The 14,704-nt window shown below is 36.5% G+C and overlaps 1 protein-coding gene across 1 annotated transcript in view; it reads right to left on the bottom strand.

Annotated features, from left to right (window-relative positions):
• Nucleotides 1-14,704, bottom strand: part of PolrMT (mitochondrial RNA polymerase) — a 395,821-nt gene that overhangs the window by 60,574 nt on the left and 320,543 nt on the right. Inside the window, exons 24-25 of the mRNA XM_090374544.1 lie at nucleotides 10,560-10,637; nucleotides 2,726-2,914 (exon numbers count right to left, since the gene is read on the bottom strand). Coding sequence (XP_090230670.1) covers nucleotides 2,726-2,914; nucleotides 10,560-10,637 — 267 coding nt within the window. The remainder of the gene's footprint in view (nucleotides 1-2,725; nucleotides 2,915-10,559; nucleotides 10,638-14,704) is intronic.

The raw sequence follows: 14,704 nt of genomic DNA, 5'->3' as shown, positions 1-14,704 counted from the left end.
CACATTGAGGTGTATAAGGCCTTGAATGGGTTGAGCATGCTGAATTCTGATGGGATCCTTCCACTTGTTCAGATTACGAACCTAAGGGGGCATAAATTCAAATTAAGAAAGGACAGATGTAGAATAGATGTGTGGAAATTTTCCTTTAGCCAGCGGGTGGTTAATTGCTGGAATAAACTTCCATCTGTCGTTGTGGAAGTTGATAGGTTGAATAAATTTAAGGAGGAACTGGACAGGCATTTGGAGGGAATGGTGTGATTTTTTTTTTTTTTTTGGCTGATGCTGCATAAGCTCATACACTTGCTTACTTGCATCACATGCCACTACTACTACTACTACGTCTTAATCCTTAAGCTTACAACGAGAACTTGCCAACAGAACTAGCCATTAAAGGTTAACAATGCAAGTCTAATTCATATATTTACATAGCATTTCCTGCATGGGTGTGTGTGCCAGAACAATGCCAAACAACACACCTTTTAAAAGGGGCATACATCTACAAAAATACCCTCAGCATTCAGCACTATCAGATAAACTGCATGCACTGGCTCACTTGTGGCACTGTTATTCACACTTCTTCTTCTTCTTCTTTGGTCCTTAGCTGGCAGCTGGGGGACGCGGTTGGCCACGCAACCAGTATGCTGCTGTAGGTGCCGCAGGGTTTCGGACTTGCTCTGTGATGTTCTTCCATACCTTACGATCCATGGCTTCAGTCCTGGCCTGGTTAAGGTCGAGACGTCGGCTCTTCAAGTCATCTTCCACTTGCTTGGCCCACGTTTTCCTAGGCGCGGTCCGTTGGATGCTCCATTGGGTGGGTCGTTGTCTCCAAAGGAGTGTGGATGGTATTCTGTTCGTGCCCATTCTACATACGTGGCCAAACCATCTGAGCCTTCGCTTCTGGATTTGGTCGGCAATGGTTGGTTGCTGTTGGCATCTGGCGCGGATGGTATCATTAGTGATGCGGTCGCGAAGAGAGATGCCCAAGATCTGCCGCAGGCATCGCATTTGGAATACCTCAAGTTTGTTCAAATCTAACTTGAGACAAATCCATGTTTCCGATCCGTAAAGAAGAATGGGCAGGATCAAAGTCCGGAAGAGTCGGATTTTAGTCTTTGTGGAAATGTTGGTCCTCTTCCACAGACACCATTTGAGCGAGGCGAACGCAGTGGCCGCCTGTCCAATTCTGCTGTGGATTTCCATGGTGGATGCAACTTTCTTCTCCTGGACCAGCGACCCAAGATATTTAAAGTCCTGCACTTGCTCGATCTGGACGCCTTCGAGATAGATGGTGGCTTGCGACCCATCTGTTGTCAGGGCCTTTGTCTTACCAGCATTGATCTTCAAACCGTATGGCCGGGCAATGCGGGCAATGTCGTAGAGGATGTCCGTGGCTTCAGCGTCGTTACCGGCAAGGATAGCACTATCATCAGCAAACATCAGGTCAGTCACATAGTGATCCTTGTCATATTGTATGCCCTGTCTGTTTCTGAATGCTTGCCTCATAATGGCGTCAACCACGATGTTGAAAAGCAACGGGGAGGCTACATCCCCTTGGCGGACTCCAGTTTGGATGGTAAATTCCTCTGATAAATCGTTCTGGATGCGCACCTGGCTGGTTAAACCGTTGTATGCAGTTTGGAGGAGTGTGATGACTTTTCGAGGTACATGTTCAACCTCTAGTAGTTTCCATAAGGCAGGCCGGTGGACACAGTCGAAAGCAGACTTAAAGTCAATGAAAACAATGACAGTTCGCTGTCCACACCGGATCCTCTCCTCCATCAGCTGACGAATGGCAAAGATTTGATCACAGCATCCTCGCCCGGGTCTAAATCCTGCCTGTTCTTCTCGACTGGTTTGCTCGCGATGTTTTTGCAGTCTTGACTGGATGATCTTCATAAAGACCTTTCCGATGATGGAAAGGAGGCTGATGCCACGGTAGTTCTTGCAGTGCCGGTTATCACCTTTCTTGTGGATCGGTACGATAATGGCTTTCCTCCATGTTAACGGAATTTGTTCAGTGCACCAGATGGTTTTGAGGAGTGAGTGTAGTCGGCGAAGCAGTACATCTCCCCCGGCTTTGATCGCTTCTGTGGTGACTTGGTCCACTCCTGGTGCCCTGCCATGCTTCAGGGATTGTATGGCTGCTTTCACTTCTTCTACTGTAGGCTCAACATCGACCATGGAGACCTCAGGGGGGTCGATCGAGAGTGCTGTTGCTGGCGGTCCCTGAGGTGGGTCGTGATTATACAAAGCTTTGAAGAATTCACTCCACCGTTGCAGGCGTTCGGATGGTGATCGCACGAAGGTCCCATCAGCATTCTTGATGTTGTCACTAGTCAATTTGGTCTTTCCACTCAGACATCTGAGGGTGCGGTAGAGAGTGCGGTACTCGTTTCACACTACACAAACATATAGCCAAATTAATATATATATATATATATATATATATATGAGCACACACAGAAAACAATCTCTGGTTGTATTTTCCCCTCCCTTTGGCTTCCCTACCAATTACAGTGTCATGCCAATATATTATCAACAACTGAACTTAAGGATGATTCTGGCCATAGTGCACACTGACTGAAAAAATGCACACAGAAACACCTAGTTCTTGGCATGGTAGCAATAATAGGAAAATTTCATAGGCACTCACAATTACAAATGGTTATACACAGAATTATTATAAAATGTACAATGTAAACTCATTTATTTAGTATAAAGTTACCTGAATTTTCTTTGTAGATGTAAACATTTTTTCAAGACTTGCAAATGTCTTCTTTGTCAGATAAGATGATGCTCTCCATTCAATTTCAGGTGGCAGTTCTGGAATATCTTTTAGCTGTTTAAGTATCTGTAACCTTGCACCATATTTTGTCACTCCATATACAACTGTCATCACTGTCTGTTTGATAACCTACAATTAATAAGACTAACATAGTATAAATCACAATCAATCAACTTACAGCAACTATTGTCACATCTATAAGCTAGTAGAATTACCATAAAATGCTGTTAACTATAACTGGAAATGAAACAGGTTTTTGGGAGAAAAAAAGAAGACTAACAATCGTAAGTTTTGGTAAGATTTTGAAAGTGCTGAATACAGCAAGCACTTTCAAATTGTAGCAAGAAAGTATATCAAAAACATCTCTCCCTATTTTCACATATCCTTATAAAAAACAAATTAATTGCAAGGTTATGCAGCATTGTTTTGGATAGATATTGATTTCACATAGAGTTAAATGGAGAATGTCTAACATTTAGTGCAGGAAATAATTTTTATTTTTCTGAACCAAATATTTGCTTTCCTTGAAAATTACTCCTCTCCTAAATTCTTCTAGACCAAAAAAAAAAAAAAAAATTAATCACAGAGTGCCTTTGGCTCAAAATTTCATTATCCCATTTTGTCAAATTCATTAGTTATCATTATTGCTCACCTGATCCAATAAATCACTCTGAACTCTATTACTTTCCTACCTTAAAATATTCAAGTTCTCTAACTTCAATAAAATCAACCTTCCTTTCATATATAATTCTAAAGAATTATGACCTACAGCTCGTAATTGAGAATTTAGCTCTGTAATCCTCGATTCCACTAAAATATTTATGGGTTAAAATATTGAATTTCCACAGAAATTCATTATTTTAACCTATAAATAAGTGGAAGGAATCACCACAAAAAAACAAGTTATAAAAAATTACACTTGCGTATCCGTATGTAACGCATACATAGTGCATCAAAAAAAAAATAATGAGGATGAATTAAAACAATATATATCTAATATGAGCATCTCTCTGGAGGGGGCATTAGATAAGCATAGAAGTGTGAGAAGCATACCAGTTCCACCAACCCAAATCAGTGGGTATTAAGTTGCTTCTTTTGTACAGACCATTAGAAACCAAAGAAGGGAACAACCAATAACATTAAGTTTTTTTGGGATTTTTATTCGATTATCTAATTCGATGGTCTTAGGTTCGATGGTCTAAGCATTTTAAAGAGACAGAGAGGATGTAGCAGACAATCCTAGATAACTGAAAATGACCTACAGCTTCAAATTGGTGCACAAATTGTGCAAATTACTAGCAAGTGACTGTTGTTTTAGTTGTTGTTATTTGGTTTTTAGGAGCATTAGCAACTAAGGCCATATTGCTCCGGGGATATGCAGTGGTCATTCCCTGACCTTTCCGCATCCTCCATATTTGGTGGCTCATGGGTTCGAACCCCGGTCTAATCAAGAAGCGTCTGCTACGCACTGCTGCTCCTGCCCACCTGGCTACGGAGGCGCCGCAAGTGACTGCCAACTGAGAATGCCTGCAAGTGAATTAAATGTCAATAAGGAATGATAAAGTCCATAATTATCATAGACTTTGGAAAAAGAAAAATTCACACAGTTTGTCCCGTTTTTTGCATGATGAGGAAAAACTCGAGGCAACCAGATGTTTTCAAAAATTTTGTTTGAACAGCTGATAGTGAACCTGGTTTCCTAAACAGCATTATCACTGGGATGAGAGTTGGTGCTTCCAATACGATCCCAAGACCAAAGGATAAAGTGCAAAATGGCAATCACAAAGCTCACCATGACCAAAAAAGGTTCTTTCTAGAAATTGCTTATCAAAATCAAGACTGCATTCTTCAAATCACAAATGGATAATCCACAAGGAATTTGTTTCAGAAGAAGGGACTGTAACTAGCAATTACAACTTAGAGGTACTGAAACATTTATTGGCAAGGATCAAGCATGTGCAGTCAGATTTGGAACAGTCTGGTTGGCAGCTATTGCATAACAATGTCCCTTCTCACACACTGATAAATGTACTGACATTTTTGTCTCATATGCAGGTTTGCAGTGCTCAACCACTCTACTCCTTGGATCTAGCAGATTTTTTTTTTTTTTGTTTCCCATGTTAAAACCGAGACTGGAAGGATGCCAATTTGATGGTATTTATGACATTCAGACAAATGTAATAATAGAACTAAATACCATCACAGCAGTTGGGCTTTCCAAGTGTTTCAAATATTTTGTCTTATTTGAATTCAGTTTCCTTACTTTTTTGCCACACTGTGTATGTATATTAGTACATTCAAAATGGCTGCCATAGCCGAGTGGTGCAATGGTGCACACGTACACGTGCCTTGAGTGACTGTGGTTCAAGTCCATGACTGCTAAATATGGTGCTGTTTCTTGTATTCTTTCTATCTTGTGAACTCTGACCGTGTGTGTGTGTGTGTGTGTGTGTGTGTGGTCATCCCAGAGTAAACAGAAATTTAATACATTCAAAAATGTTCTCAGAATGATTTCTTACTGAAAATAAGTAAAGAGGTAACTTTAAACGTTTCCCTCAAAGTAGAGTCTTTGAGGGGCAACATATTTTTGAGAAAGGCATATACCATCTTTAGCATTTTACAGAAGAAACTTGAACTTCGAGTACCTCTGAAATGACAACTGTGGAATGGAGAGGTGGGAACAATGTGAGATCTGATGGTTAAGATTAATGTTGTTATTACATGTTTAGAGACTTACTCTGTAACCAGAATGGACCTATATGCAGGTGAATTGTCAATCAATACTACTGAACCCATTCATTTGGGCTTTTCTTCTCATTCTAACTTCTAGATCATGTCGTTATTGACTAAAAACACAAAATCTCCAGCATCACCTTTCAAACAGACTGTCTATTTCAGATTTCTTATTCTTAATATATCAGTAATATTCATTCTGTTGTTTGCAGTTTGATCTGTGGAGCGTACAACAAACACCAAGTCTTACCATTTGCAATAATTTTCTGTTTTGCTGGTACAATCAATTAGGTCATCTAATAAGCTAGTTTTCCACTATTCCTCACTCATTGAGATACTATTTTGATAAATCCAGTGTAAGTTCAAATGTTCATTTGATGAAAGTGTGACATCCAACTAAAATTCCACTTTTGCTAATTATTGTCTCCAAACTTTGACATCTATCACCTCCCTTAACAATATCTCACATGTGCTCAATGTTTGCATCAGTTGAAGATGAGAGGTAGACATATGGGTCAATGCTGACATTTTCACGAAAATACTTTATGCTGCTGATTCTGTTTAATTTGATTTTTATTGTACACTTGCTGAAACAGTGAAAGTATTTAATAGTTTTTTTTTTTTTTAAGTATAAAACAAAATCTAATGTTGGTATGCCAGACATTCACCAAAATTTTACCAAGTATGAAAAGAAGAATTTTAGTTGGATGTCACACCTTCATCAAATGAACATTTGAACTTACACTGGATTTATCAAAATAGTATCTCAATGTGAGGAATAGTGGAAAATGCATTACCTTGGTTAGTGTGACATAGATTGCAACTGCCACCTCTCAATTACTACTATTTTTGAATAAACATATTGAACATGGCATATTTCAGTATTCTCCCACCTCTAATGAGACATTATAAATTTCTGGGAACTCAAAGAGTTCCCAGAAATTTTCTTTGAGTTCCCAGAAATATATAATGTCTCATTAGAGGTGGGAGAACACTGAAATTTTATTCAAGGGCTGTAGCCTGTTCAATTGTTAATAATGGTTTACCAAAGGAAAAAGTTCGACATGGCACAAAGAATACCACTTGTTTATTTCTATGGAAGTACAATGATATAAATAAGATAATCATATCAGCAGGCCACAGAGTGCTAAATATGCTACTGGAACAACAATCAAGATAGATCCCATCAATCTTATAAGCTTAAAAGGTAAATAAACAGAATTAGTACACTTCAGAATGCCATCAAAATAGCACAAATGAGAGAAACCAAGGAAATGAATATAAGAAAGATGCAGCAAAAAAGAAATAAAAATAAAAAAAAACTATACATTAATGCACTTAGGAAATAAAATACAGTGTAAATAAAGTGCAACAATAGCTTTTAGAAACAGTTTGGTAGAAGGTTTAATTTGGTGGGAAATAATAGTTAAGTAGGCAAAATTTAAGAATTTAAGGCTCAAAAAAAATAATAAATAAAATAAATAAAAAATAATAAATAAAAAATGGAATAGAAAAAGTGTTCTTTAATATCTTAGGAACAGCAGGAAAAAGATATGAAAATTCCATCTACAAAGATATTTCAGGAAGATATCTCTAGCCTAACAATAATAGCAAAATGCTAGTAGAATTTTGCAAGCCATGTACCCTCAGCTTAAAACCTGTCTCAGAAAAGTACATTATAGCAATTTGTACTGAGAACAGATTCCCAGAGCAGATCTGAAACAGTGATATCGATAGCAATTTTATTTAGTTAATTGAATGCCTTTGTGAGAGAAATCCTCTTTTCCACCTCTGAGTATCATTAATAAACCATTTAGTTTGCAAATATATGTAGAGGGTTTTTTGCTTTTTAAAATTTAATTATTAATTTCCATGTAATGCTAATGCCTTTCAAAGACCATTATAAGAAAATTTTGGTGACTAAAACTAATAAATATTTACTGGAATAAAGGCTAAGGCATGAAAGTGGTAAAGAAAATCATAGGAAGATTTTTGGAAAAATAAGTATATGGAAGGTGTAAAACTATTCTGGCATTTAGTTAAAAAACCTTAGATGAGGTGGGAAAACCATAAATGAGGAAATTAAAAATGATAAGGACAAAGTTAAAATAGAAGAGGAGAAAATCTGAAAAATTAAGTAACAAATACTTATTAAACAAAGTAAACTTAAGGCGGTAATATTGGGTATGTAAAAGAGATTGGAGAAGAGAGATCAGCTAAACAGTTATTTGAAGCAAAAATTAATGGTAACAGGCTCAGAAACAGACTAAGAGGAAGTTGGATACAGTATTAATCTGGATTACAATAAAGTGAGGTTTCTCTGGCTACAGCTTAAGATGTAAAACAGGAAATAAGACAGTATGGAGAAAAACAGTGAATAGAGGCTGATAGTCCAGAAGAGCTTTTTACTTTCTTGTACACCACATTTTCATTCCATATAATTCTGGAACAATTTAAAACTCACCATCTTTTCTGGCACTATGTTATGCCAGGTTGGTTATATAATATTTATATATACAGGGTGTTTCAGTTAAACGTTTCAGAACTTCTAAGAGGGGTAGGGTACATCCTGACAACTCGAAATCATATAGCAATGTGGGGTCGGAAATGCTTTCCTGAAGCAGTGTTGTACACAGAAGCACCATAAAGAAAAGAGACCGTAAGTGAGAAATCGTTTTAATAATACATGAAAAGAAGCAAAAGGTACATGGATTAAAGTAAGTGTTCGAAGTTTCTTCAACGGGCTACAATGCACGCCTCACATCTTCGACGCATGGACATCCGAACATTCTGGAATACTCCAGCCGAATTTCGAATTTCTTCGGCAGCTACTGCGATTCTTGCAACCAGCTGCACAGCATTGTCAACAGGGGTGTCATAAACTAGCGATTTCATATGACACCAGAAATAAAAATCAAGACATGATAGGTCGGGTGACCGAGCAGGCCAACGCACGGGACCACCACGTCCGATCCACTGTTGACCAAATGTGACATCCAGGTAGTTACGAACATCTCCGCTATAATGGGCAGGGGCTCCATCGTGTTGGAACCACATTGTCTGTTGCGTCGATGCAGAAATCTGTTCATCTCTCAAAAGTTGTGGCAATACTTGCTGCAGAAAGATCAAGTAGATAGGTCCGGTTAGACGACACGGTAACAGGTAAGGTCCGATGAGGTGATCTCCCATAATACCGGCCCATACATTGACCGAAAATCGAATCTGTGCTGCACGACGTCACACGACGACTTCTGTGTACAATACCGCTTCAGGAAAGCATTTCCGACCACACATTGCTATATGATTTCGAGTTGTCAGGATGTACCCTACCCCTCTTAGAAGTTCTGAAACGTTTAACTGAAACACCCTGTATATAACCAACCAGGTATTACATAGTACCCAGATGAGGTAAATATGATTTCCTACAAAGAGGCAAATCCAGTTAACTAAATAAAATTGCTATTCATGTCAGTGTTTCATATCTGCTCTGGGGTGCCTTTCTCAAGGGACTGCTGGAACCCATAGGACTTGCACTACTACTTATGGGTGCAGGATTTAGTCCACTAAGGACATTAAGAGTATAGTTGTGACCTACCTCCTTGTAATATAGGCAGGGACCAAGAAGCAGCCTTCCTGATAGCAAAGTGGCCAAAAACAACTAAAAACACAAGACACACATACTAAACTAAACATAGCATTATACTCATTTCAGCCATTTTACAAAGTTATGTATCACCACAGTGTACCATGGCAGAGTTGAACTAATGTTCAGGAGCTACCCTATATCAGATACAGTAACCCATTGGGTATTAGAGAGTTGGATGCTGGATAGATTATCATAACTGTTTACTTTATTAAACCACTATTTCGGTAAGATTCAATTAAGCTATGTGCATCAGTACAGAAACAATGAATACCACTACTAATAACTCTATTTAGTAAGGAAAGTGTACACTGTGAATTTAAGTGTATCAACGCTCTCCCATTTGTCATGCATAACTGATTCTTTTCACATTGGTTCTCTGCTACTTTCTATCTGGGTGACATATGTGAACTTATGGTAGGGATTTGGGCCATAAGATCATATACGTTGCACAGAGGGAAACTTGACTATTTAAGCTTGCAGCACTCCTCCTTCCTCCACTATATTTTTGTTTATTCCTTGAGTGGCCCCTCCTTTTTTTCACTTCCAGAATTTCCCATAGCTTTATTCTTGGACGTTTTCTTTGATATATTTTTATTCATGATGGCATATTGCTCTGATTTTCTTTTGCTTCATTTATCAAAATCTAAGAAAGAAATATTTATTATTAATATAATTTTTTTTGAAAATTTTATTTCAGTATTTGCATGTTATAAAACTAATTGTGGAGCCAGTAAACTTCAAAATCAGTTTCCTGATACACAAATACTAGTTACTGTTGTAAACACAGACATTAGATTTCTTCATTATCATAGCATGTGTAGATCCAATTTGTGTGATGTAAGCAATACTTATATTTGGTTACAGATTTTCATTACAATGGAAGTAATGGAATGGTAATGCATGTTCCAAAGTCCATGCCCTATGACTATCTCAGAAACAAGTCAATTAAAGAAATGCAAACTTACAGTGCATTAAGAAAATTTATTTAATTTAATCTTGAAGAACTATTATAATGAGATAATTATTAGATATTTCCACTGGATATTTTTACCAGTCTTCGTTTGGAGCAGCAAAAATAATTAAGTGAGAATGTAAATTAAAAGCACAAAGGAATAAACATCTAAATCAATGGGATTGAACATGACTTTAACAGTATGAACACTATAGGAGGAAATCCAGTAGAAAAATTGTGCTCTAATTAAATAATCCTTTAGGTAAGATTAAACTGAATCAATACTTGCACTGAAGTGTAAGTATGCATCTTTATAAGTATGATTTTTGTGTGATGTATTACAAAGACTACATGATTTACAGAAATCAAGTTTTGCTACCTAACTTTTTTTCTAAGTGACAATATTGCTAGTTAAGCATTATTTGTTGAAAACTTTATCTTACCTTTCTTTTAATGTGTCCTTCTAATGATTTTGCTACATCGATACCAGATTCAGCATCCTTGGCTCTTTCTTCTTCTACCTAATGTTAATTTTAAAAACATATAATAAAATAAGAAATTATATAAAAGAACTGTAGTTGCAAATAAATAACTGTATGCAATATCATAATCATAATGCTCATACTTAAGTATCAGGTCAAGTGAATACTACTGCAAAAATTCTAGCTCACTGAAGAATAAAATAGGCCATAGGCTGCTGTTTCAGATTAGTTCAGTCTATTACAAGATGTTTAAAAGAGAATCAACATGATTCAAAACAAAAGCTTTGTCACACATGATAAAATATGAATGCCAACACTTCATATTCCCAATATATACACCTGTATGAAATGTGACTTTATAGGTGAAGTGTTTATGTTAAGTGTTATCAGTGTCATAACACTTCTAGACAGGAAATTTTAATTATTTATAAACCTATAACAAAATGTGGAACCAATCTCATGGCTTACCCTATGCACAATGAGGCATACTTTTCCAGTTTGAATGTTAGAAAGATTTTAGATATCATTCTAAACTGTCAATGAACTTGTAAAGCTGATTATATTTCTACCAACTACTGTGGACATGCCCACTCATTCGACAAATGGGTAGGCATGTGCACAATTATAATTGCCAGACAAGGAGTTTTAACACCAAATATCACAAAGAGTAGAATCAATGACTGTGAAGACAAAAAAAAAAAAAAAAAAATGGCAAGCATATAAACAGTTTTAACATCATTTAATGTTTAAACTATGATTACTCATTTTCATATAATATGAACACAGAAATACACACACAAAGCTAACTGAACCCAATGAAGAACCACTACTTTTCATTATAATCTTTATATAGAAAAATACTTTGCCAGACATGATTAAGAAAATACAAATATAATGCCACTATGACAACTAAAATCCCATTCTTAGAATTAAGGGATAAGATACAGATACAACACATTATACTACCACTGCCACATCTCCACATAAAAAAAAAAAAAAAAAAAAATATATATATATATATATATAAACCCCTAAAATCCATTTTTCTGCCTTTTTTAGGAAAATGGATGAATCAAACACACTGTGCAAGAACTAACATTACTTCTCAGATTGCCATTCATACTAGCAGAAAATCAACTACTATGCATTAAAAATAACTATATAATATCGGTGTGTAGATACACCATAGACAACTCTTAAGAAACTACAAAGTAGTTGTTGTAGGCATCATTTGCTCTTTCTCATATTGTGCTCTGCCTTCACGATGAGTTGCCATGATATTGCACTACCTCGAATAAGTAACGCTTCACTAATAGAGAAGACTATTGTTACTTATGCTCAGTGAGTACCACCACCCAGACATGTTTCAAGGCTATTGGCCTATCATCTAAATATTGTCATATACACTTTTTGGCATCTCTCATATTGTGTGATTATCTTCACAACTGGGTCGTCATGTCTGCAATACCAGGGTACCTCTGCCCACCCACTGATGATAGGCCAATAGCCTTGAAACACGTCTGGGTGGTGGTACTCACTGAGAATAAGTAACAATAGTCTTCTCTATTAGTGAAGCGTTAAGGTAGTGCAATATCATGGCAACTCATCGTGAAGGCAGAGCACAATATGAGAAAGAGCAAATGATGCCTACAACAACAACTACTTTGTAGTTTCTTAAGAGTTGTCTATGGTGTATCTACACACCGATATTATATAGATATTAAACTCTTAATGTATTATGCCTTGTGCATTTAGTTATTTTAAATATTGTCATATACACCTTTTGGCATCTCTCATATTGTGTGATTATCTTCACAACTGGGTCGTCATGTCTGCAATACCAGGGTACCTGCCCACCCACTGATGATAGGCCAATAGCCTTGAAACATGTCTGGGTGGTGGTACTCACTGAGAATAAGTAACAATAGTCTTCTCTATTAGTGAAGCGTTACTTATTCGAGGTAGTGCAATATCATGGCAACTTGTCATGAAGGCAGAGCACAATATGAGAAAGAGCAAATGATGCTCTTCAACTACTTTGTTGTTGTTATTGTTGTTATTTGGTTTTTAGGAGCATTAGCAACTAAGGCCATATTGCTCCGGGATATGCGGTGGTCATTCCCTGAATGACCTTTCCGCATCCTCCGTATTTGGTGGTGACGGGCTCGAACCCCGGTCTAATCAAGAAGCGTGTGCTACGCACTGCTGCTCCTTCCCACCTGGCTACGGAGGCGCCTCAACTACTTTGTAGTTTCTTAAGAGTTGTCTATGGTGTATCTACACACTGATATTATATAGATATTAAACTCTTAAATGTATTATGCCTTGTGCATTTAGTTATTTTAAAAATTAAAAATAACATACAATGCAGCTGTTTTGTAATAAAAGCATGTTTGCATTGTTATGGAATAGGGAATATTAATTTATGGAATTATAAATTGTTAACATTAATTTAAGGAATGGGTTCTTGTCTACACTGTTTCCCCTCCCCCATATATTAGGTAAAGAAGTGTCCCAGATACTGTAATAGCTCAACTGTGAGAAACTGTTGTGAAAAAGAATCCACTTTAATTGTTAAGGAAAGAATAGGGCTCAATGAAGCGACTGTATATTTTTCTCCCAATATATGATATGCTTCAGTATATACAAATGTTATATTTTAACATATGGCTATAATATGGCCACACAAAATCTGGCAAATTCCAGGAAATGGCATGGATTTTCATTTTAGCTGAAATATTGAATTTTTACTATGTACTATGGCTTTCAATTTTTGTAAATATCAATCAAAAATTTGGATTTAACTCTATATTATGCATACTGATTAAATTACAAGTTTGACAATGATGCAAGGATGATAAAAAATATATACAGTAAGACCCCTCGTATCCACGGGGATACGTTCCAAGACCTATCGTGGATGGCTGAAACCGCGGATATAAGTGAACACCTGCTGACCCCAAATATAACATGATTTTCTTGTACAAACATACAACAAAGTCTAACTGATAAATTAAACACACAGTAAGACATTACCGACATTAAATACGGTAATTATAAATGTAATTTGACCCATAATTAACCCATAAATTTGAACTATGTAAGTAGTGTAGAAGGCATCGTTTTAATTAAATCTCATATTGTGGTTGTCTTCACAACAAGATAGTGGTATTGCACTACTTCAAATAAAGAACGCTTCTCTAGTAGAGAAGACTACTGTTATTTTTTTCGATCATCTGTGTAGTACGATCGAAACGATCGTACTACCCAGACGATCATTTCGAAGCTATTGGGCTTCATCATCAGTGATTTGAAGTAGTGCAATACCGCTATCTCGTTGTGAAGGCAACCACAATATGAGATACAATTAAAACAATGCCTTCTACACTACTTACGTAGTTCAAATTTATGAGTTAACTATGGGCAATTTACACTGATACTATATAGGTAATTATAAAGTACAGCAGACTCAATTTACCAGGATTGGATTAACCGGGACACTTCAAGACTCCAAATTAAAAAAAAAAAAAAAAACCAACCAGAAATCATAAAATTCAAGTAATAACTAGAATAGGTATAAATAGATATTTTGCAAGTCGTAAATAAGTGACAAGAACCAGTGTTATAAGTCGTCATTGGGAGATTAGTGTACCTATTATCTTGCAACCCCTGCTGTCTTCACACCTACCGCTCAAAACAAAAAACAAAGGGGGAGAGGAAGAGACCAAATGTTTAGTTTGATTTAGTGTGTCGCATCGATTATTGTGTTCCATCACACTGCAAAAGGACAAAATTTGTTTTATATATGTCAGGGACGTCGTAAATTTTTTTTATAGTAACTATTTTTTTTTTTTTTTGTTTAGAAATCGCAAAAATGATAGGCAAATGCAAGAGTTGTGCTTTCAAATTAAACAAAAACTTAAAATTATTCAAACGTTTGAAAATGGTGCATCCGTTAAATCTCTGAAGAAGGATTATAATGTTGGTGACCAAACCATACGCAACACTGTAAAAAATAAAGGGAAGCATCGTATTGAACACACGAGTAGTGCGTGTTAAGTTTTTTAATTTTTTTTTTCCATGGTTAACTGCAGGTAACTGAATCA

This window comes from Mastigoproctus giganteus, chromosome 5 (assembly GCF_048544385.1).
Source record: "Mastigoproctus giganteus isolate SK-2022 chromosome 5, ASM4854438v1, whole genome shotgun sequence".
Taxonomy (NCBI): Eukaryota; Metazoa; Arthropoda; class Arachnida; order Uropygi; family Thelyphonidae; genus Mastigoproctus; species Mastigoproctus giganteus.
Note: the sequence above shows the minus strand (reverse complement) of the source record. Positions and strands in the feature narration are given on the sequence as shown.